Consider the following 26,309-nt stretch of genomic DNA (forward strand, 5'->3'; position numbering starts at 1 on the left):
TTGAATACTATGGCTACTCCTTCTTTTCCTTGATTGTCATTTCCTGAATATAAAATTTTGTATTTATTGCTCAGAAAGATCTCACCACTTTTTGTCTTTTTTTGTTTCATCACCCCTATTATGTCGATCTGGTACTTATCTAATTCTTCAGCTGGCTCCATTTCTTTGCTATTCAGGCTTCTTATGTTGATAGTACCGATCTTTAACTCTGGGGATGTTGAGTTGGGGTGTGTTTTAGGATTTATTCTAGTAGCTGACTTTTCGCTGTTCGCCCTGGTTCCCTAGGGAAAACAATGGGGGCCTTGTTTAACTGGGCGATGCCCCAGCCGGCATGAAATTTTGTCATGTTGTACCATCGTTTTCTATATTGGTTTAAGCCAATAAAAATACAATTTGGTCCCAAATTGCCAGCCCATCCTTGTTCGATGAAGGAATGCAGGGAACCGACCAGAAGCCCTGGTCGGTTCTCTGCATTCCTTTATAGGCTATGTGGAGGTCTCCTTTCAGTTATACAGCTTTGATCCTTAAGCATCCCCCTACACAACTTTTTTTATAATATTTAATACACTATTTTATATTAGATGAATGAGTTGCTCCTGTGAATTTGTTTCATTTCAGTTTTAATGCACAAAATAAGAGATGACAAGTTTGTGCCAATTTTTAACAGCAAATTGTCAGTCAATCATGCAAAAAAATGTAGTTTCTGAAACAAAAACTTAATTTTAGTCTACAAAGCTTCAGAAACTTTTTTTTTTTTGCATAATGGCATCTTAAAGACTCTGTAGCTCAGTTGGTTTCAACAGAGTCCTTTGGGTGGAAAGACATGAGTGTGAATCCTGTCTATGACACAAGGAATCTTTATCAGGACTTTACAATCGAAGATGAGTTAACCAGTCTCATATGGAGGCAGAGCGTTTTTTTTTTTTTCCTCCCAGAAACTTGGGTTTTTCGTCCAACAAAACAGGCAAACTGCATGAACACAGAACTACAGACATAGGATATTACAGGACAAGGAAGACATCTTGTACTATAAGAACTGGTTACTGGAGACCAGGTAGACCAGCAGTAAGATGGGACTTTATTATCTCTCTGTAAAGATACTGTGCCAATTTTAGTGCTGCTAAAAGTCTGAATGTTCAGATCTGTATAGAGGCTGCACATTAGAATTCTTCCAATATTGATATTCAGGAAAAGAATGAACATGACTTAGGTAACAAGGCCTTGTTACCTGCTGAAGTGCAACCCCCCCCCCAAAAAAATCAGCACGGAATTGTAACCATTAATTAAGAGAAAAAGAGGAAGATCTCAGAGTAGATATCCTCATAGTTTTAGCAATAATGGCATAAAGACCAATATATCATCAAGAATAAATGAACTAGACAGACGAGACGATAGTAGCAGGCTAATAAAGTCGTTCACAAGTGAAGGTAGGTCAGAGCTGTCAGGACTGATTATCCAGTAAGTGAGGTTTCTGTTTATCATTCAAATATATATCCTAGTCCAACTCAGAACTTACTTCCACCTGTGCAGAGTCCAATGTTGGGAAAAGGATCACAACAAAGCGAAAATATATGTAACAGAAATGGAGGAATCACAGACGGTGACAACATCTTTTGACAGTTTACTCCAAGATCCAATGTAAATCCCAGTAACGAATACGACATCTATTCTTAATACTGTTGAGTTAATCAAAACTCACCCAAATAACATAGAATCAGGGCCAAGTGAAGATAGCCAAATATTATTTCCTTGTTTTATATCACATGAATTATCTACTTCTTGTCAAGTTGCACAAAGTATGGTAAAAGATACTGAACCTGGTGTCTCTTATTACCTGGAACTGCAGTTTCACCTTTTGCCAATCCTTCTAATCAAGATAGTAGTTCCATGATGATATCTTGGGATACAATGAGGCCTACTGTCATTATGCCAAGCATTCATAAAATACATGATCAGCAGCTTCCACTACAAGATCAAAATGTCGCCCAGAAGATACATGAGACAATTAATTATCCTTAGATATCCTTGTCAGAACATGTGTGAGGTCTGCTGCAGATGTTGCACATATTATACTTTTGATTATACAAAAATAATCAAAAGCATAATATGAAACTGCATGAAAATATCAGACATGAGTCTCTGTTATAATATATTGGATCTGAACATGAAAGCAGAGTTGATGAAGATGAGGAAAGAGATGAAGAGCACATGAAATGAAATGAAAAGTATTATGAACATACATGGAAGAGTGAAAAAGAGTGGAAGAAAAAATATTGGGAGAGGCCTGAATGGTAATATGTAGTTGTTTGCAGATGATGAAAAGTTGGGGTAAAGCTATCAGGAGTAGAGTGGATGCTGTGGCTCTGCATGAGGGCTTGAATACACTGGCTGAATGGGGATGTCAATTTAATATTAACAAGTGTAAGGTTTTGAAATTTGAGAAGCAGAGGTGTGTAGAGTACACAATCGATGGAAATATCTTGGAAGAGGCAGAGGAGATGAAAGGACGTTGTTAAAATTGTGGGGGCAGCACAGTGGATAATGGGAATGATGCAGAGGGCACTGACTTGAGGAAGTAAGGATGTTATGGTTCCCTTGTATAAGGCTTTGATCGGGTCATATACGGATTACTGTGCGTAGATTTAGTTGCCTGGTTTTTAAAAAGATGAAGATGTATTGGAAAAGGTTCAGAGACGATTTGCTAAGGTGGTTTCTGGTCTCTGGAATGTTCAATATGAAGACAGATTGGGAAAATGCAATTTGCAGAAATTGGTGGATAGAAGGAGAGGGGATATGATCGAGACATATAAGCTGTTAAGAGATTATTTCCAGATTAATGTCGGGGAGGTTTTGCATAGAATGAACGAAGATAGGAAGAGAACACGAGGTTATCCCTGGAAGCTGTATAAGGAGTGTGAGCAGGGGGGGGTGGGGTGAGGAGCATGTTTTTTACATGGGTGGTGAGTGACTGGAATGCATTGCCCGAGAGTGTGGTGAGCACAGAGACAAAGACATATTTAAGGTGTGGTATGATAAACTGTGTATGTGTGTGTAAAACAGTGGATACCTGCAATGAGTCTTTGACTCCATGGAGGTTTTTATTATAATAATAATTATTATTATCTCTTTAAAGAGACCGTTTTTACACAAAGTGTTAAGTAAATATACAAGTGTTCAATCTGATTAGTGCAATAACTCAACATATCTTTTTAGAACCAGAAAATAACTGACTAGAGACCAAATAAAGATATATATGAAACTAAAAACTACATACATGAAACTAAAAACTACATAATTAAATTAATATCTATAAAACTATTTGGATTCAAGGACTTTAAATTAAAACTATATTTCGGATCTTTATCTTTAGAGGATAGTCATTCACTCACTGACTCAATCTATTACTGGTTTGTTTTACATGTACTTAGTCTATTAGATTGAGTATTTTGTTTTTCATAACTAATTCCTACAAACAATAAATGTTCATTAGTCAGTTGTTTATCAGGCATTTTCTCAAAATATAAAAATTCTTAACTTCATTGGGAATTTGTAGTGTTTCCTTATTTAGCACATTATTCCTTTCATCCTCACTGTTTCACTGGAGTATAAATATTGTTACCTCAGGCAATTTTATTATAAGAAGCACAAATTATAAATTCTTTACTAGAGAAAAACATTTTCTCTAGTAAATCTACTACTATAGTATACCCACCGTTTGTAGGTCTCTCCTTGGCATTTTGCCAAGAATAGTCGATTCATGCTGAAGGGGAGAAAGAAATGAAGGATGTACGAATTGGTCACCAACATGCAAAATCACGTGCTTTCTTCTCTGTCGCTATACTAGTAGTAACTTAATTTTTATTGTTGCTTTTTTGCATTTTTTTTATTATTATTAATTTCTATGATGGATCCAGTACAGTCAACAAGTTCTGTTAGAATATTGAATAATGTGCTGACACTGTGAAAAAGAATCATCAGAAGGCTGTCTCCTTGTTCCCCTTTCTCAAGTCATAAAATGTGCAAGTGCAATTGCGGGTGTGTCGGGGTCGACTGTTAAAAGAATTCATAGGGAATCAAAAGGTGAAGGTAAGCCAAAATTTAAATCTCCTAAAAAAAAAAAAGCACCGATGGTTTTCCAGAGAAAGAAAACCATCGAAATCGTAGCTTTGAATAATTTTGATGTAGACATTGTAAGAACTATTCATGAATTTTACGTGGTTGAGAAAAGGGTGCCAACTGTTCTGAAATTGATTCCTGTGCTTAAAGAAAAAATTAATTTTCCTTGGAAAAGAGAAACTTTAAGGAAAATACTTCATGAAATCGGATTTTGTTTTAAAAAGTCCCAGAATAAAATGAAACCTATCATGGAGCGAAGTGACATTGCTTTATCTAAAACGCAGTGTTTGAGAGCAACAAGACATTTCAGGGAGTAGAAAAGACCGATTGTGTATCTAGATGAAACTTGGATTGATAGTAATTTAACTTATGGAAAATGTTGGCAGTCCAAAGAAGAATGTGGAGTGCTACAAACCGGAAATGCCTCATGGCGCATAATAATTTTGTGTGTGGATGGAGAAATGGGTTTTTTACCGAATTCAAACTTACTATACAAAGCCAATTCAACTACTGGAGATTACCATGGGCAAATAAATTCTACAACCTTCGAAAAGTGGGCAGAAGAAAAACTGATTCCAAACCTAACTTAAAATGCCGTTGTTATAATTGATAACGCTTCATATCACTCTATTGGATTAAACAAAGTTCCAAATTGGTCTAATAAGAAGCAAATCCTTATGGATTGGCTCTCTGCAAATAACATTTCTCATTCCCCAGATATACGAAAAATTGAATTACTTAATTTGGTCAAAAGAAACTCACCCACAACTAAACTATTTAAATTCGACATGATGCTCAAAGAACATGGATTTCTAGCTTTCAGGCTACCACCATATCATTGCGATATTAATGCTATTGAGTATGTTTGGGCAGAAGTGAAAAGTTTCATTCGCCATCTCAAAGTAACTGGGGATATTGACATGGCGAAACTTTTTAAGCTTTCAGAACAGGCGATTGAAAGTATTACAGTTCAAAACTGGGGAAAATATTGCTCTCATGTCACCTCATTGGAAAATATGTATCGGGACAGAGACAGAATTATCGAAGAATTATGCGAACCTTTGGTGATCAGTTTAAGTGAAAGTGATGCCGATTCGGACACCGATTCAGACGACTCTAAAGATTAAAAGGATTTGATAATGGTATTTTTTTCCAACATTTTTTTTGCATGGGTTTGCTAAAAGAGTCACAACAAGTCATAAATAATTAATCGGTTTAGGACATTAAAGTGTCTCAGTTCTCTCAACTGTAAGTTTAGAATATCTAAGTTCATTTGAAAAAATTTCTGTTTTTCTGTATAATTATTTTTATTTTATAGAAAGCTTTCTTAAAAATAAATTCAGTTAAATTTTTGTTTTATGCTATATCTTTTTTAATTTTGCTATTACTGTACATACATTTTTCCAACTGTTATACAAGCAAAATAGTTACACTTTAAAAACAGCAACGTTCGTAAAAGAAAAGCTAAATTTTCCAACCTGTAATAATAAACAAACTCATCCCAGAAGACAGATTGATTACCCTATTATCGGAATGGATTCTCCTTTTCCTGACATGTGCAGAAGTGTCGAAGGATCTCTAATCGGTGGGCGAACTATACTACTTCTACTTTATAATCATTGTATCAAAGATTCCTTTTTCAGGATCTCCTATAATGCATTCAGACTTTCAAGTTTTCAAAAACTTCCTAAAATAAAATTCTCTGGTCTGCATTCTCTCTCTTCTCATATCCTCCACTCAGGTGCCAAATGTTCTTTGTGTCAGTTGTCAATCAATCATCAACCTCCTCAGTGAGCACATGCACTTGTTCAACTAAGCAGTAAGCAAGAAGTTAATAATGACTGACACGCTGTCATTGTTAGTGAAAAGAGAATGTCTTCAAGAAAGATATCACAGTACACTTAACAACTGTGAATTACAATAAAGAATATTGAAAATATTATAATTATACTGTACTCTGGTAAGTACAATAATCTCAAATGCTTTAATTTTTTCTTTAACATAAATATCAATTTCTTTATAGGACACATCGCAAGCGTTGATCATACATGTTTAAGAAAGAGAAACTAATAAAATTTCTAATGTAGAGAAACAATTGTAAGAAAAATTCATAATTGTAAATTATGAATTTTTTTTTTTTTTTTTTACAGGATGATGAGATATCAAGATGTTATGGACATTAATGATGGAGAGATGCACAAAGATCAGAAAAATGGAAGAAGCATGGAGAGGCATTCATGATTAATGATAATTTTTAAAAAAATCATGCATTTGTATCTTTTGGAATTTTTTTCTCTTTTCATGTGACTCCTGCTCATGAAAGGATGTAAAAACCAGCAGTACATTAGTAAAGCAGGCAAGAGATTTTTTTCTTACTTTTTAATTTAATTTATTTTGACTAAAGGGGAACACGTACTATGCTTCCTCACTCTAAGTCATATATACATCAGCTGGTTGTTAAGATCAAGAAGCATCAGTATATGTATCTGTCAGCTCTGTTCTTTGACTTCTTTATGCATAATAAACTGAAAACTCTCTAAGATTGGATAACTTAATATGAAATGAAAAGGAGCTGGAAATTTCTATTAAAGATGAGATTTGAATCCCAGAATGCGGCAATGTTATTTTTTTTATCATGTCAGCTGTTCCTGTTATTTAAAAAAAAAGTCTGTCAGCTGCACCATTTATGTTATATTTCGGTAAAGAGATGGTTTCACACCACATGTAAAGTAAATATACACAAGAGTTCAGCTGCAATGACTAAACTATTATTTTAGAATCCAAGAAATGATTGACTCGAGACCAAATAAAAAAATATATACATTTAATGAAACTAAAACACATATACATTTTAAATAAATAACTACAAATTAAATGGATCCAAAGCCTAAAATAAGTCTACACTTCAGAAATTTCCCAATCTAAAAAGAATAAAATCATTCACACTCTGACTCATTCTATTACTATGTTATTTAACATATATTTAATTATGTCTATCAGACTGAACATTTTTTCACAACAAATTTCTATAGACAAATGTTCATTAGTCAGTTTCTTTGTTAGGCCTTTATGAAAATAAAGAACTATCTTTTCACTTCCATGGAATCTAGTTTTTAAATTTTTTATTTGGTGTACATTATTTTTTCAATCATCCTACTGTTTTGCTGGAGTATAATTATTCTTGCCTCATGCAATTCAATATAATGCACAAATCAACAATTTTTTTTTTTTTTTTTTTTTTTTACCAGAGAAAGAAAAAAAAAAGTTTCTTTCACTATTTCATAAACAAAATTATCAAGGTAGATCTCTTCATGTTGTCACTTCACAGTCTCAGACTTCACTAATTTTGTTGCTTTTTCAAATATAAAATAATAAATAGATCCAGCATCCTTAAGACAGAAGACGAAACTTTCAATTTAGTTTCTTTGGAGCTCTTCATGTTGTTACTTTACAGTTTCAGATTTCACTAATTCCATTGCTTTTTCCAATACAGAATAATAAATAGATCCAGCATCCTTAAGACAGAAGACAAAACTTTAAATTTAGCGTTTCTTTGAACCTTGAATTAGAACGTCTACTCAAATATCTTTTCTTTTAAGCTTACACGGTGATCCGAATGCATTTTTAAAAATTATTGAGACAACTACCGTGTTTGAATAAAAACTTTAGTTTAATATAACTAAAATCTACATTCGATGTTTCGACCTTTATGTCAAGGACTTCTTCTGGGACATACAACTATACACAGAAAACAAGCTACACTACAATCAAAATGGTTTGTTAAAGATACTGACCAACTGCTACAACAATTGTTGGCCTGACCTCTGGTGAAAAAAAAAAAAATTATACATCAACACTAGAGTCCTATTATTAGTGTTATCTATTGGTTGTAGAAATACACTGGGTGCAACAACAAGTATCTATCTATATACACATATTAACATCATGATTATACTTGTACATTCCAGCCAGTTGGTATGGAATGGTTTCTAATACTAGCTGAAGATTGACTAGAGTCCTGACTTATGCTGGATCTTATATATTAGGTAGGCTGAATGTGTGCCATCCAGATCCTTGGAATTTTCATGCCATCTTTGTTGTTGATATTTGGGTGGTTTATCAGGATTTTGCAGGCTTCCTTAAATTTCCTTTCTTACTAGGTTTTTGTGTGGTGTAAAGAGCGGGTGCTTTTCCAGTTGATTTGGTGTAAGGTGTTGAGTGCGTGGTCTGAGAGGCCTGCTTCCCCATAATGGTTATATTTAATGTGTCTAATGTGTTCTTTCTTGCGTATAGGGATTGTCCATCCTGTTTCACCAATGTACGGTAAGTTACAGGCGCAGCGGATGCAATAGACTCCAGGATGTGCTAATGGGAGGAGAGGATCCTTAGAGGAGTTGAATATGGTTTTAAGTTTAGTGGGTGGTTTAAAGGTGGCATTGAGGTTATAATGTTGTAGGATTCTGTTGATTTTTTCCGATAACCCTTTAATGTATGGGATGGCTATGGTTTTACTGTAATCTAGATTTGTTTTTGTTGTTGTTTTATGGAGTATTTTATTAATAGTATTTTTGTTATAGCCATTATTTATGAATGTGTCGCTGATGGTTTTTAGTTCTTGTTTCAGGGCTTGCTGGTTAGAGCAAATTGTTGTAGCTCTGTTTTTAAGGGTGTTAATGACTCTATATTTTTGTGATGGGTGGTGGTATGAATTAGCATGTATGTATTGGCCAGTGTGTGTCGGTTTTCGGTAGACCATGAAGGATAGACTGCCCGAAGGAAGACTTGCGACTAGTGTGTCTAGGAACAGGAGCGAATTTTGGTTTTCGATGGTAAATTGTATACGTTTGTGTTGTTTGCTCAGGTGACTAATCAAGAGCCTTTTGCTCAAAGGGCTCTTGATTCCACCACGCTAAGCCCGACAGTCTGGCTTAGATACATTGACGACGTGTTCGCGATCTGGCCGCATGGGCAACAAACGCTAAACACATTCCTTAGCCACCTGAACAAACAACACGAACGCATACAATTTACCATCGAAATCGAAAACCAAAATTCTCTCCCATTCCTAGACACACTAGTCGCACGTCTTCCTTCAGGCAGTCTATCCTTCACGGTCTGCCGAAAACCGACACACACTGGCCAATACATACATGCGAATTCATACCATCACCCATCACTCACAAAAATATGGAGTCATTAACACCCTTAAAAACAGAGCTACAACAATTTGCTCTAATCAGCAAGCCCTGAAACAAGAGCTAAAAACCCATCAGTGACACATTATAAATAATGGCTATAACAAAAATACTATTAATAAAATACTCCATAAAACAACAACAAAAACAAATCTAGATTACAGTAAAACCATAGCCATCCCATACATTAAAGGGTTATCGGAAAAAATCAACAGAATCCTACAACATTATAACCTCAATGCCATCTTTAAACCACCCACTAAACTTAAAACCATATTCAACTCCTCTAAGGATCCTCTCCTCCCATTAGCACATCCTTTAGTCTATTGCATCTGCTGCACCTGTAACTTACCGTACATTGGTGAAACAGGACGGACAATCCCTATACGCAAGAAGGAACACATTAGACACATTAAATATAACCATTATGGTGAAGCAGGCCTCTCAGACCATGCACTCAACACCTTACACCAAATCAACTGGAAAAGCACCTTCTCTCCACACCACACAAAAACCTGGTAAGAAAGGAAATTTAAGGAAGCCTGCGAAATCCTGATAAACCACCCAAATATCAACAACAAAGATGGCATGAAAATTCCAAGGATCTGGATGGCACACACACATTCAGCCTACCTAATATATAAGATCCAGCATAAGTCAGGACTATAGCCAAAATTGTACATGAATATAGATAGATACTTGTTGTTGTTGTGCCCAATGTATTTCTACAACCAACAGATAACACTAATAATAGGACTCTAACGTTGATGTATAATTTTTTTTTTTTTTTTTTTTTCACCAGATGACCTCTGGTGAAAAAAAGGTCAGGCCAACAAATGTTGTAGCAGTTGGTCAGTGTCTGTAACAAACCAGTTTGATTGTAGTGTAGCTTGTTTTCTGTGTATAGTTGTATGTTCCAGAAGATGACCTTGACATAAAGGTCGAAACGTCGAATGTAGATTTTAGTTATATTAAATTAAAGTTTTTATTCAAACACTGTAGTTGTCTCCATAATTTTCAAAAATGCACTCAAATATCTTCTTTTATTTTCTAATCACATGTTGACAGTCTCAACTCTTTCAGTTATAGGATCCACATTGCTATGATTCCCTTTTGGAATCTTCTATTAATATATATTCCCGGCTGTCAGATTTTCTTAAAAACTGACTAAAAAATTAAATTCTCTGGTTGCAGTTTTCAATTATCTTCCTACTTGTTTTTCTCTGTTTATTAGGTATTGAACACTCTGTCAGCTGTCAATCACTCAATCTCCTTGATGAGCATGCATGCTTCATGTAAATTAAGCAAGAAGTTAGGTAGTAATGGCTGACTTGTTGTCAATGTTAGCAAAAAGAGGATGTTCCTTACAAAGAACGAATTACTATAAAGAAGATTGAATTCATTACAACTATCAGAATTTAGTAAGTACATCAATCTCAAATGCTTTACAATTCATTTTAACATGATCATATGTGTCAGGAAACCAAAACTAATAATATACTAATATAGGAAAACAATTGTAAAGATTAATAACTTGAGATTATGATTATTTTTTACAGCAAATCGCTCAGAAATTATAAAGCAAGGTTGAATCCTATAGTTAACTTGCTCAAAATTTATCTACAAAAGGCACAAATATTAAACATCATCAAACCTAACTTTGAAGTTTTATTTATAGGTAAGTGAGAATGCAAACATAATGGATGAAGCAAAGCACAATTTCAAACAGCAATTTGGGTCAGCATTAAAACATGCATTCTCCGCTACTACTGTCCACTGTCTGTGCTGACTAGAAAATATATAATTTGACTAGTATAACAAATTAAATATGCAGCACTGATGATTCAAAAAATTAAATAACACTTTGCGTAATAGAAACTGGCATCTTGACATAATTACTATGATCTCATATTTCATGAAACTGACAGTTATGAGTGTGCTTATAATCGATATCAATTCTTGTTTATTTATACCAAGTGCACTTCAGTAAATTGATTTGCATTTTACAATTCTTATTATATCATGCAACTTTGTTTGTTTGAGCATAAAGATATACTGTTGTGTTTATATATATATATATATATATATAGTTTACACACCTTGGCAACCAGTTTAGGCATTTTATAGCGATAGAACTGATCTGAAAGGTTGCGATTCACATTTATGCTTCCCATTCTAGCTTACTGCTGGTTTGACCACTGCTGTAAAAATCTCGAATCCGTGGAAGGTACTTCTTTGCAGCAGATGGTCCCAGTAGCCGGATGTGTCTCAACAAAAGATAAAACCACACACACCAAAATAAGGACAGATAGTCACGATCTAAAAGGCTGTAGCTTATGGTAATTGCAGAGGAACCTGAAATGCAAAAAAAAACAAGTTACTGGATTTTAGTAATATGAAAGATACACTTTATATATATACACACACGCATACACACACACACACAAATATACAGCAGGTCACTTTAACTACATTTTGTATTATCAACTTCATGATAATTCTGTCCACACCAGTCAAACTGAAATCTATTTTCAACAATAAGGCAGTCACGTCCTATAATTTGTTATATCTGCAGAAAAAAACATTCAGACATTTGCCTATTAAAATAAAGAAAACTTAGATTAGTGTGTTCAAGAGTCTTCTTTGAAACCTGCCTGAAAATGATCCAAATAAAATTCCTACTATTATATAAATTACTTCCATCCTTCCAAAATTTGAATCCAAGTCCATTTCTAAGGAGAGTAATGTATGGAGAAACTACTATGTTTATTAGTGGCTAATTTATATACATACAAATGATCACAAGTCTGTTCCTTACCATATTTTTTTTTTTCATGAGAATTTTGATATCTACATACTCACCTAAAATAAACATACCATATTGTTTTTTTTTATATATATACAATGAAACCTGTGGTGAATTCATCACTAAAAAACACATGTGGTTAGTACGTGTGTTTTTTTAGTGATACCATACTGTATTTCAAATCTAAAATTCAGTGCATAAAAAAAAAATTAATACAGAAAAGTAACAAAAACATTAGTGATGTACAATCATAAATAAACAAAAAATAAACATGCACATGCACTCATCAAAGATTGAGTCTTCAAGAAAAGTAACAGAAATGTGGAATTGGTTCAAATTTTAAAACAATTCCTTGGATACTTTTCTCCACCAAATACAGAGTGGATATTATTATTATTACGGGTATCTCCATGGAGTCAGTAGACTCATCACGGAAGACCCAAACTAGCAAAACAATATCTATCATATCTCTTCTTGAATTCATTTTCAGATGAAGAACTCACAACTGAATCTGGCAATGAATTCCACTCATTCACCACCCTCCAGGCGAAAAACCTCGTTCTCACGCCCTTGTTAACCACACTTTTAATTTCCAGGGATGACCTTTTGTTCTTCCATCACTATCAACACAGCTGAAATATTTCCCCTGCATCAATCTTATAAAAACCTTTTAGTAATTTAAATGTCTATCATATCCCCTCTTCTATGCCTATCAACCAACCTCTGCAATCCACAAGCTCTCAATCTATCAAGGTAGGGAGCATTTTTTACATCACTCATCAACCTAGTTACTCTCCTCGGAACCCTCTCCACAACCTCCTCATTTCCCAGGAATCCAGACCTGAGCACAGTAATCCAAATATGGAAGTATCAACACTTTATAAAGGGGAATAATAACCTCTTTATCTCTGGATGTTAGTGTGTTCCTTAATAACCACGTAATCCTATTTGTAATCTTGGACACCTTAGCAATGTGTCCTCTGAACTTCATCTCCCTATTTACCAACACCCCTAAGTCCCTAGCCTCATCAATGTCTTAGAGCACCGTTCCATCAATGTAGTACACAGCCGGTAATCTTTTAATCCCAAAATGCATAACCTTACACTTTTCCACGTTGAACTGACATCCATTACCCTTTGCCCGTTTTGCCAGCTTATTTAAATCATCCTGCAAATACTCAACATTGGCTTGATTTTTTATTGTGCTACCCAACTTTGCATCATCAGCAAACAACTGAATATCTCCCCCTCAAGCCATTTCCTATATCATTTATGTCCAAATTAAACAACAATGGCCCAAGCGCAGAGCCCTGAGGCACACCACTGGTCACCTGCCTCATCCTGGACTCTGCTCCTCCATACACCACCTTCTGGTATCTCTCCCTGAGCCATTCTCCTATCCATTATCCATATCACCAGTTTAGTATCCATTCCCATCTGCTCCAATTTGCATAACAGTGTTTCATGGGGAATCCTGTCAAAGTAAGCAAGTTAGGTACTTTGATAATACAGTTGAATTTCACTATAAAAATAAGCTCATTATACTGGTCTAGTAGTCGAGGGTATAATAGTGCTGCTCTCCAACCAACAGGCTGTAATTTAAATCCAACACTGTGACATGGATATTTGTGTAAAGCCTTTGGGTGGAAGATTATTAGCACTGTCAGGTATGAGTGCTGCCACCCTTTTTACTGGAGGCCTGATTTGGGCTAATGAGCCTAACACATTTGATTTATAGGAAAAAAAAAAAAAGTTCTCTAATCTTAGCCCCAATGGCAGTACTAAATATACCATAGGTTTATAAGCTTTCAAGGGCAAGATTAACATAAAAAATTATCAAAAAATCCTGGACAAAGTACTACAGGCAGGACTCCAAAAATCCACTTGCCACAGGTGAGTTATCATATATAAGTGGCGAGTGAATCTTCAGCCTCATTCTAAATGCATTCAAAATGTATTATTTTCTTAACATAATTTACTTTTATTTCATTCAGAGAGAGCAGGAAATACGAAATCATCTTCAAAAATTATGGAAACAAGTACAGTGTTAGAGTAAAACTTCAGTTTAATATAAACCAACATTTTTGAAGATGTATTCTGATCACCGTGTAAGCATGAAGAAAAGGAAATAAGAAATTCTTTGAATGCTGCAGCGTTCCATTTTAAAGAATCACAAAAACACTTGCAACTTTAGATGGGGTTTTCTCTAAAGTCATAACATAAACAAATCATCTTCACTTTCTTCCCCTCTTTTTATTTCCATTAAGGTTCAGAACTTTTTCTTTCTAATATGGGTAAGAACCAGAGGCCATTCCTAGAAGTTATGGAAGAATGTGGTAAAACGGGTGTGATAAGTAGATTTTTTACATGGAGAATTGTGGGTGAATGGAACACATTACCAGAATATGTTATTAATGCAGTGAGTGTTAAGGATTTTAAGATTCCATATGATAAATATATTGTCAGTTCAATGAACCTCCCACAAAGAGTCTGCTGACTGCATGGAGGATGTGATAATAACATTAATACGAAAAACTATGAAAAAACAATCATTAAAAAAAACTCAACCTGCTATATCTTCTTCTCCCAATAGTTGTTTTGTCATTATTGTTGTAAAACAAATGATAACTTTTAAAATTTTTTTTTTCATATTGAAAGAAAAAATTTTTTCTTTCAATATGAAAGACTTCATAAATATCTACTTAATGATTTCGAAAAATTCCCTTTCTTTCACATTAGTATCAGTGTTTTTTTTTTCATTCCATACAAACTCCACTACACGTCACACTTCCTATTTTTGTTTTTATCATGAAATGAGAAAAATTAGCCACCATTATGTGTTAAAGTTAAGGTGCTTTACTAGAGAAAGCAGCTTCCGTAGCTCAGGCGGTATAGATGAAGTCCTTTGGTTGGGAAGACCCGGGTTCGATTCCTGTCCATGACATGAGGAACCTTTATCTGGTCTCTCAACTAAAGGCGAGTTAGCCAGTCTCATACAGAAGTAGAGGGTTTTTTCACCTGGAAACTTTAGTTTTTCTTCCCTCGGAACATGCAAATCGGTCCCGTGAACACGCATGGATCTAAGTCATGAAATATACTTAATCCATCATTAGGAGGGCTCAACTTGTCCCAAGGAATGGAAAGGGGGGGGGGGGGCACATGAAATAAATACTTGATGTCTGAGAGAAAACCAGTTTTGCAATGCAAAACAGTTTTTTGTATCATGAACACATTTAAATTAAATTAGTTATCATTTTCATAAAGAAATTTTTAATTAAATCAATGCATTCATTTAGTTCAATAGTAACCTTAGACATCTATACAGTATGCATGACATATGTAACAGACTATTGTTTTTAAAATACAGTGGTATCTCGCTAATCCGAACCTTTTTAGTCCAAACCCTCCAGTAATCCAAACTGCAGTTTGAAAGAAGAAAAAAAAGGTTTTATTTATTAAGTATTATTATTTTGTGTACTATTATTTTTATTTAATAATTATTATTTTAACTATTATTATTACAATATTTTTTTTTTCATGCTGTCGATTGTATGGTTATACTGTAGGCCTATTTTGATTTATTGTGTTCAGGTTTGCTTCCACTGAGCTACACAGGCCAAGAAAGGACTGTGTAGCTCAGTGGAAGTAGCGCTTGCGTCCTCTGCACCTGGTCGCTTGAAGTCAGACTTAAGTTGAAGTCTAGTCTCCGACTGGAGGAACTTTTTCTAAGCCTTTCTTCGACCGATTCCCGAGTTAGTCGATCTCTGGCATGGGTAAACTGGATTTTTCCTCCCGGAAACTCGGGTTTTTCATCCCGTAAACTCAAGAAAATCGACCGTAGTACCCACATTATGTCAGACAGTAACATATCTTGTTAGGGTTAGGTACCAAGAGATGGCAGCACTTGTTTGCCAGCCTCTTCATCGGTGGCTGCTATAATTAGTGATAGACATGGGCCAGCTATCTCTGATTGGCTAACGGTGGAGATTGAACTGCCCACTCAGTCTCCAAAAGCTAGATAGGGTTAAAAGTCCTCGCCTACTCCCTATAAGGGAATAAAAGGCGTTAGCTGATTTATTATTATAGGTTTGCTTTTTTATACTGTACAGTACGTACTGTATTGTCGGCACGAATCACCAGTGTCGTTAATGAACTGATTAGCCACCACTAATGCACAATGTTTGTATATCTTTACGTTCCTTCAACAACAACAACGACTTATCCTGAAGCCTGGTTGTGTATAGCACTCAGTTTTTCTTTGGTTATTGAAATGAAACGTTGCCTGAGTTGTCGTTTATAGTTTTGTGTTTTCAGTGAATGATTATCGATTGTCTTAGTAATTGCGATTTTATTTTTCTGATAAATTTTAAAAGTGACAGTTTTACTGTTTATTAACTTCATTTTTTATTTTACTATTTTTAACACTAAACTTTATATCTTACTAAGTAATTTAAGGAAATTACAACATCACTAGGATATACATTAAAATAAATTTTAATATACTTCAATATTTTGGCAACGTCACGTTGCCATTTTCAAGAAACTTAAGAACAAGGCACGTGCACGCAAGCACAACAAACAGTAAATGAGGAAGAAGCAGGAAGCTATTATTTCTCCTAAAGTCCTGATGGTGCCCCCTAGCGGGTAATGTTGGTATTCTTGGGCGATGGGAGTGAAGGACTTCTGATGTAGGTTTCCAAAATTTGAGGCAGTCTCATGCGGCCAAATTTGTTGAGGTTCGGATTGTTTCTTAGGGCTGAAGTTGATTCCATGAAAAGCATTTCATACTTGTATTTACTACGGTGTATTAAAGTGGCTTTCTTCCAATGTATTCTATGGCAGGTGTCCAGTGCCTGGTCAGCAAGACCAGAGTGGCTGTACTGGTGAAACCGGACGTAGTCCTTCTGTTCTGAAATTCTGATATTGGCTGTCCTGCCTGTTTGGCCAAAGTAGGCGAGCTTACAGCTGCAAGAGTCCCGGTAGGTCTAAGGGGAGGGGGAGGTTGGTCTTTAGTAGAGCGGATAAGGGATGCCAATTTTTTATATCGTCTGTAACAGGAAGTTAAGTCGTGTTTTTTTAAGATTTTGGTAATTTTTTCCGAGGTGCCTCCAATATAGGGTATGGTGATGGATTTAGAGTAATCCTTGTTGTGAGGGGAGGGGGGGGAGGTTGTGGTTTACTGGTTTCAATATTTTTTGGATTTTTCGGGGTGTAGCCATTGGCTGAGAGTGTTGAGAATGTGGTTAGGGCATTGTCATTTGAACAGATAAGTTTAGCCCTGTTGTGTAGTGTCTTAATGACTCCATATTGTTGTGAGGAAGGGTAGTGGTGGGATTGTTGGTGAATGTATCTGCCTGTGTGGGTGGGTTTTCTATAGATTGAGAAAACCAAGGTTCCATCAGGCTGGCAGGTGACTAGTGTGTCTAAGAAAGTTGTTTTTTCTTCTTCCAGGGTGAATTTGATTCTGGGGTGTTGGTTGTTTATATGTGTTAGGAAGGAGAGGAGTGCATCGGAGCCATGTGGCCAAACAGTGAACACATCATCAACACAGCGAAGCAAAATGGTTGGTTTTTGTGGGGCAGAGTTTAAGGCTTTCTCTTCAAAAATCTCCATATAAAAGTTGGCCAAGTGTGGGAAGAGTGGAGAACCCATGGCTGTCTCCTCTATTTGTTTGTAGAATTTTCCTTGCCAAACAAAATAGCCGGAGTTCATTGTGAACTGAAAAAGGGCTGTGATATCAGGAGGAAATTTAGCTTGGATTAGCTCTAAGGATTCTTTGAGTGGGACATTTGTGAATAAGGAGGAGACATCAAAACTGACCATTATGTCAGTACGTTTGAGTGTAAGGTTTTCTATGCTGGCTTTGAAGTGGGCTGAGTTTTTTTTATGTGTGAAGGTGTGTTGCCAGTATAGTGTAAGATAACTTTGGTCAAATGTTTAGCTAGTTTGTATGTGGGGGAATCAATGCCAACCACTGGGACGTAATGGCACATTTTCCTTATGTATTTTTGGGAGTCCATAAATACGGGGGGGGTATGGAGTTAAATGGTTTTAATTTGTTAGTGATTTCCACAGGCCAAGAAGTGACCCTCTTAAGGAGCCTGTGGAGTTTTCTAATTTGAGAGTTGGTGGGATTGTACTCAATAGGAAGGTAAGTAGCCTGGTCTAACAAAATAAAGCTTTCAGCATATTTTGGTTGCATGAGACTGCCTCAAATTTGGGAAACCTACATCAGTAGACCTTCAGCCCAATCGCCCAAGAATGCCAACAGTGCCCGCTAGGAGGCACCATCAAGACTTTAGGAGAAATGATATCTTCCTGCTTCTTCCTCATTTACTGTTTGTTGTGCCTGCATGCATGTGTCTTTTTCTCAAGTTTCTTGAAAATGGCAATGTGACGTTGCCGAAATATTGAAGTATATTAAAATTTATTTTAATGTATATCCTAGTGATGTAATTTCCTTAAACTACTTAGTAAAAAAATGCATAACCAACATCTAAGCCTTTCCACGAGAATAAACTTTTTTTCGTTAAAATGGCTACCAGGGCAAAGCCTACCATTAACATTATCATTGTCGGATAAATGTAAAATAATTCAGCGTCTAGGAAAGTGTGAAGTGGCCGTACAACTTGCTACTGAATACAATGTCGTCAAATCTACAATCAGTGATATATATATATATATATATATATATATAACCAAGTAAGAGACAAACTCTGAAACAAGTGATTTTTCTTTACTTGATTCTGCTGTTTACACATGGTTTCTTCAAGAAAGAAGACATTTTATAGCAGAAAGCTAAGCATTTCCATTCACAAATTTACGTGGATCAGAAATTCAAAGCAAGTGATGTGTGGCTAGAAAAATTCAAGAAACGGCACGGTATTTGGCATCTATCAATATCAGGGGGAAAACTGGTGACATTTCTGCCATAGAACCATTCCAAAAAGCTTTTTAAGAAAAAATTTATAATGCTGAAGAAAGTTTCCTTTGTTCGAGGTCGTTACCAGAGAAAACTCTAGTTCACAGAAATGAAGGCCTCAGTGCCCGGTCAAAAAATGTCCAAAGAGCATGTCACGATAATGCCTTGTGCAAATGCCCCAGGAAAACATAAATTAAAGTTACTTATGATTGGAAAATCAAAATCCCAAGACATTTAAGAAATGCTGCCTTCCAGTTTTGTACCGAAGTCAACGTAAAGGATGGATGAATGTCGAACTTTTTTCAAACTGGTTTCACAACGATTTCGACTGTTAAAACTTATTTAAAATTCAATAATTTAGAACAGAAAGCACTTTTGTTATTGGATAACTGTCCTGGACATCCTCCGCCAGATGAATTGATTAGTGAGAACAGAAATTTTATGGCTATGTTTTTGCCTCCAACTGTACTCCATTGTTGCTACCAATGGATCAGAACATGATATAATCCATTAAATTAAAGTATCGTAGAGACCTGCTTTTAAATGTAATTTCCCAAAATTATGACATTACCACATCAATAAAAAATATAAATTTGAAGAATGTAGTATTCTCAGTTGCTGCTGCTTGGGAAGCCTTCGAACCTGAAGCAATTCGAGCATCATGGAGAAAACTGCGGCTTTCTAGAATTTACCAAGATAAATTCTAGAAGGCCACAGTTCAAGATAAACGGTGATACACCAAAAGAGGGAATTCAAAACCTGCATAATTTGGTTAAAAATATAAATTCGGATGTTGAAATTTCACAAATAGATGTTACGGAATGAATTACAGGTAGAACCGAAAGTGAATTAGAAATCAAATCGGATGCTGAAATCATCCAATTTGATTATAAAATTGATTGTAAATATGACGCTACAGAATTAATTAGAAGACGATGCTGACAATAAAGAACTCGAAGAAAAAAAAAGTTGAACATGAAGAGGCAGACGGTGATACACCAAAAGATAAACGGTGATACACCAAAAGAGGGAATTCAAAACCTGCATAATTTGGTTAAAAATATAAATTCGGATGTTGAAATTTCACAAATAGATGTTACCGAATGAATTACAGGTAGAACCGAAAGTGAATTAGAAATCAAATCGGATGCTGAAATCATCTGATTTGATTATAAAATTGATTGTAAATATGATGCTACAGAATTAATTAGAAGACGATGTTGATGATAAAGAACTCGAAGAAAAAAAAAGTTGAACATGAAGAGGCAGTTGAGAGTTTTAATGTGTGTATAGAATAGGCTAAGCAGAATGATACGCCATTTCCACAAAATGTTATTACTAATGCAGCTCCGAGAAGAAGCATTCAAAAAAAGTTCAGCTTCCAAGAAGCAAAAGAAAACCAGTGACTTTTTTACAAAGAAATAAAAAAAAAAAACTTTTTTGTGTGTGTTATTTTGTGAAACTTTTTTTGTGTGTACAAGAAAGTAATTTTTTTCAGTACATAACTTAATTTTTTAAGTTATGTACTGAACTATACAGTTTTGTTAAATTAGAATCCTCAACAATACAGGTACATAAAAACTAAATTTTTTACTAAATAAACTCATGTACTGTATTATTTTTTTAAGTTTTACATTACAGTACAGTAGCTTTTTTCTATCAGTTACTTCATTTATTTACAGAATCAAATTGATGTACCATTAGAATCTGATTATTTTTTTGTCTTAAAATGCTAGTTATTTTAGTCTCTTGGGGAGAAATTCGCTAATCCGAACAAGCATGGTTTTTATTAGTTCGGATTAGTGAGATACCACTGTAATTTAGTTGTCCTTTTCTCACAATATAATTTCGTTAACAAAATAAAGCAGTAATTCATCATCAATATCCTGATAGGTACCCTAAAGGGATGTTCAGGCTACTTTGATGGCACTGCATGATTAAATTTACATTATTATTAATCTTCCTATCCATAATTTTCCCCCAAACCAGTCTATTAATGGTCAGCATTCCAACATGATTTTAAGCCACTTCTGACTGAATCAATCCACCTAGATCATGGTCTTCCTCTGTTTCTCTTCCCTATCTTGACATCAAGCATCTGTTTTGCTAACCTTTCTTCACCCATTATATTTAAGTGACCAAACCACCTTAGATTACTTCTGCTCACACATTGTTGAATGCTAAGAATGTCAAGTTCCCTTCTAATATCTTCATTTTTAATACGATTTTGCCATTGATGTTATCAGTTCACTCCCTTACGAAGGGCTTGATGAAGGGCTTTATTTCCACTCAAACTTTTGATCCATGACTTAATCAGTTTGAACATTGTCATGTATAATGACACTTTAGTATTTTGCTAATTTCTCTCTTATTCCATGTAAATTTATTCATCTGGATCCCCACCATATCAGATTTGCTTATTCTGTTGTGTATTTCTATATTTAAGTTGCCATCATCACTAAAAACTGTGTGCCTATATATAGAAGAAATATTTTACTTGCTCTATAGATTCTATTCAAAATAAGTTTTCTATGTTCGTGTGCCTATTTTCATACTTTTGGTATTTTTATTACTTATTTTCATTGCTATTCAATTCAGTTAGAGAATCCTGGAAGTTTGTGTATTGTATTTCAACATTTCCTTAGACCCACAGTTCTTGTTAGTGTCGTTACCGGTACATTCAGATTTGAAACCTGTGAATAAGCTCTCTGACTTGTAGAAGCTTCTGTGCATTTACAAGTCAGAGAGGTTATTCCTGGAATCAACAGAAGCCTTAAAACATACTCCAAACCTTAACAAGTATGGCTGTATAAATCTACCAAAGATTTGGGAGACAGTCATCCTAAGACCAAATTAATATTTATTACTTTTTAATTTATACTTTTCAAACTTTTTAAGACTATCTTTGGATTACTATTTCAAACCTCTGATTTTTTTTTTTTTTTTTTTAACCTAGATGGCGCCATATTAGACTTTAGTCTTGTGTTGCACGCTGCAATCACTTTTACTAGCCCCACTGTTATTACACCGGATTGTGGTTATCTTGCCTTTGTAACAAACTTTGTGTTGTGTGCTCTGAAGATGCTGGATATAATACCAGCGAAATATTAGTTTTAAGTTAATAAATAGTTATTTTCTTAACCATCTGTGTTCTTATTATACCATGTAACCTATTACGACATGTCTGACGAACACATAAGCCTATCCACGCGTAGGCAAGCCTCTACTTAATGGCAGTAGTATTGTAATATGAATAACTTCATGGATCAATTAATTTCACACTACTATTGAATAAAATATACAATCTCTAAAATCATGTCATCTTTATTCTTTTCTCTCTCCCTCCTTTATGTGAGAGGCTCACAAGGCTGGGTAACTGTAAAATCTCTCGCAGGAAAAATTTATCAATTCACAAAAATGTACAAAATCCCAGAGGGGAGGAAATATTGAGACTGTAAGAGGGGAAAAAAAAAGGGAGGGGAGGACTACCTGAAATAAATCATGGCCATCTCCAGAGAGCGAGGGAAGTAAGATGTAAGACAAAATAAACCCTTAAGTTTATTTTTTTTTGAGGAAAGTGTGGCCTATGTAAAATTTCCCACGGGAAAAATTTAAATTTGCTAAATTTTTGCAATTGATTTTTCATATTTTTTTCGCTCAATATTTAGAAATTGTGAAAATAGAATGTTTTACTATAAAAGTGCATATATGTTGTGCTCTAAGTAGGGATTATGCTGGGTTAGCGATGACGAAATACCAACCAAAGGTCGTAAGGTCAACCGGTGTTGACTGAACGGATAGCAATGACGTCATCGCTAAAGACTAATCCTGAAAAGACAGCATAGAGAACAAAGAGCGAGATTTTGTATAAAAAGAGATCGTGGCTCTTCGCCCAAAGCTTTTGTTCCCATCGTTGGCACCTTTTACCTTCTCTTCATTGAGGCTTTTCATCTTCCCATCACCGAGGCTCATCTCCTGTTGTGGGTTATCTTCTCAGTGAGTGCTGTTGCATCTTCGTCTCCAGATTGCAGCAGGCCATTTTCCTCGTCGATGGCTCTCAAGTCTTAGTCTCCGGATAGAGAGCAGTTACACGCAGGCCTTGTGGTAACTACGGCTGATTCCATCAAAATTTCCGATGTAGGAAAGTTCTACAAGAGACCACCTGTGATGTCCAAGCAGGCAAGAAAGCTAACCAGAATGAAGATGCTACTATCTTGAGGAAGTATAAAAAATGTAAGTAGGCACTCACTTTGTTATTGTTAAGGAAGTGTGTCTCAGAATTGTGCATGTGCTTACAAGAAATCGTTTGTAAAATAGGCGGTAACTAAGTCACTAAGTTTTTGTGGGAAGATTATTTATCGACTTGTTTATATGAATGTGTGAATGTGAGATTATTGAGATTATGAATGTGTACTTAGTTTATAGCCGCGTGGTTACGTGCTCCACAACCATATGCTAAGAAAGGAGTGTCCTGCATTCGATTCCTGTCGCTGACATGAAGAACTTAGGATCTTTCTCAGACATATCCAAGTTAGCCAGTCTTGGGCGTGGAATGCAGGGTTTCTCTCCCCAGTTTATCTGGGTTTTTCCTCCCACAAACAGGCAAACCGGTCCCGTGAACACACGCTTCTACAGACATAGGATACCTCCAGGAATAAGGGAGGAATATTACGGAATAGGTTCCAAAATCCTATGGAACCTATTAAGTAGGATTTCGGTTCCAAATGCTTGCATCGTAAAAGGTATAGGTCTACGAGTGAGCATAAATCAGAAAAACTTAGTTATAACATGGGGAACAGTGAGATTAAGAAATTGTATGTAGTTAGACAAATATTAAGTCGGTCTTTAAGGGAAGGATTTTGTTAACTTGTTTATGCAGTGAGCGAGTATGTGCATGGTTTATGTCTAATGAGTTAACCCAGTAATTGTGTGCATTGTGAGTTTTGTAATTGCATTCCCTATTTGTAAAAAGGTTGAGTGAAATAATTTCACAATATCTCATCTGTATTGTACTTCTTGTCTAGTTTAAAATAAATGGTTTTGTAACTACCTGGCCTGTTCTTTAGCTAATGCACTATCTCCAAAAAAAAAAAAAAATGCAAACCAGCAGGCACATTAAAGTACGAATAGTCAGGACTTGCATATAGAGAATTTGGATATAGTTAGTGATTAATTCCTGTTTTTCCTCACCCTAACTTTCAAACAATATTTACTCAAATTAGATGGCACAGTCGAAAATAAAATTAATTTTCTAATTGATTTGTTTGAGAATGAGGAACTGCATACATTAAATAAACTTACAACACAAAGTTCTTTAAATAGCAGGGGGGGGGGGATAGAAATTGGTCACAGTGGGATTAACTTTGAGAAGTTTATGTTAAAGTAGATGATAGTCTTAACTTAGCGAAGTTGAACAAAGTATATGCAAAGGAAAGTAAAGTATAAAGAAAAGACAAGTTAAGATAAATAAAAATCAAATTAAATTTTACAATGGTGCAGCCAAAATTTATTAATTAATAATATTTAACAATGGCACAGTCAACAGTTAAAATATTAAGCAATTTGCAAAAATATGAGTACTGACAATACCGATTGTGACCTTACTAGCACTGACATAATGATGGATGACAAGGAGTTCTTTAGAACTGTAAATCCTCACCTTGTCATTCCATCGTTCTCTGGAGATGATAATGATGACGTTCATTCTTACTTTAGTGTTGTAGAAAAGTTAAAAAAGGGGAGATGGTCGGACTTCCAGTTACCGATTCTTCTTAGAAACAAACTGGTTGGCCAGGCCAAGAATTTTTTTAAATTCGTTCCCCATTCTTAGAGACACCCTGAAATACTCTAAATTTAAAGATACCTTGATATCACAACATTCCAAAGGTGAGGAACATAGGCCCCAATCTTTGGAATTTACAGAAATGCGAGCAAGGAAACAAAGAAAGTGTAACAGACTTTTACAATTGGAAACTAACCCTTGCAAGTAGTCCGAGTGTTTCAGGAGAAGAAAAGCCACATTTAGATTGGGAAGTCTTCCATCAGTTTCGATTGGGATTAAAGGATGAACTAAAAGAGACAGATTATAAAAAGAAATTAAAGAGCTTGGAGGAGTATTACCATGCAGTCAGAGAGAGAAGAGAGGCTTGGCGATATTCATCCCACCTCTACCTCCGGTCAAGTACATTCCATAAAGAAGTTAGGCGATTCCACCTGTAACACTAAGAAAGTTCTTGATATGCTGAAGGAAGAAAAATCCCCGGTACCGAGGATTCGAAGGAAGAATAATCTCGGGTACATTATATACATTCTTACACTCAACTGTCTCACTGATGTCTGCATATCCACTCCCCCACCCCTCCTTGGTAGTTCTGGTTTCTCTGGTTCTGCACATCCATTTTCACTTCATTCAGCAACACTTTTTCCAGTCTCTGCAAACCAAATCCGTTCAAATGCAGGCCATCCATCTTGTGTAAATCCTTTCGCCCATCAAACTCATTCCACACCACACTGTCTGCATAACCTGTGCATAAAGTCATTTGCGATTATGGCCCTTCTCCTAAACTCCTCTCTGTCGTACCGGGGCAACAGACTCACCATCCTAACTCTGTCACTCTTTTCTTTCGCTACCTTTAACAATACTTTCAAGTCCTCTCTCATAAAAAATTTAACTCCTTTCAATTCATTCGTACCCGCCACAACTATCAATTCTTTCACCCTCTGTTTTTGCGCTCTAATACTCTCACTTACATCCTTAAATTTCGCACCCGGTAAGTATGATTTAGTTAAACTCCCATCTATCGCTCCTCTTAATAAAGAGTCACCATACAATACTCTTTCCTTCATTTCAGAAACTCTCCCACTCTTACGCTTATTTTTTCTTTCAAACACTTGTTTATTTCCCTTAGCTGAGGAATTCTGGAAAGAGTTTTGCAGGTGATTCGACTCTCACTGCACACTGTGTATCACTGCGTGCAACCTAGCGATCTTACTCCCTACAAATAATACCTCATTTTTTTCATAATTTAAACCATTTTCTCTCTCTGTATAGTTGCTTTCACTCTCTCTTTGATCACCACTCTCATTGCAATCTTGTACAACATCGCAATTCCCTATCAAGCCTCACATTCTGGCTTTATGGTTAAACATTTTGTCATGTTAAGCTGTCAGTTTAACATGACAAAATGTAGACATATTTCAGAATGAAAAGATTACATACTTTGTATTACTGTGATCCTACTAGTTTTGGTGGTTATTGGTGAGGCTAGGG

At 35.4% G+C, this 26,309-nt stretch overlaps 2 protein-coding genes across 3 annotated transcripts in view; both read right to left on the minus strand.

The window, feature by feature from the left end:
• The window catches only part of LOC150102359 (eukaryotic translation initiation factor 5-like), a 159,798-nt gene extending 148,169 nt beyond the window's left edge, over positions 1 to 11,629 (minus strand). For both annotated transcript variants that reach the window (XM_090399657.1, XM_090399656.1), the window contains exon 1: positions 11,411 to 11,629. In XM_090399657.1, coding sequence (XP_090255783.1) covers positions 11,411 to 11,485 — 75 coding nt within the window. In that variant the 5' untranslated portion in view covers positions 11,486 to 11,629. The remainder of the gene's footprint in view (positions 1 to 11,410) is intronic.
• LOC150102360 (uncharacterized) overlaps positions 11,472 to 26,309 on the minus strand; it is a 65,838-nt gene continuing 51,000 nt past the window's right edge. Inside the window, exon 4 of the mRNA XM_090399658.1 lies at positions 11,472 to 11,666. Coding sequence (XP_090255784.1) covers positions 11,624 to 11,666 — 43 coding nt within the window. The 3' untranslated portion in view covers positions 11,472 to 11,623. The remainder of the gene's footprint in view (positions 11,667 to 26,309) is intronic.

The sequence above is a fragment of the Typopeltis vanoorti genome, chromosome 10 (genome assembly GCF_054136105.1).
Source record: "Typopeltis vanoorti isolate ZY-2024b chromosome 10, IOZ_Tvanoo_1.0, whole genome shotgun sequence".
Taxonomy (NCBI): Eukaryota; Metazoa; Arthropoda; class Arachnida; order Uropygi; family Thelyphonidae; genus Typopeltis; species Typopeltis vanoorti.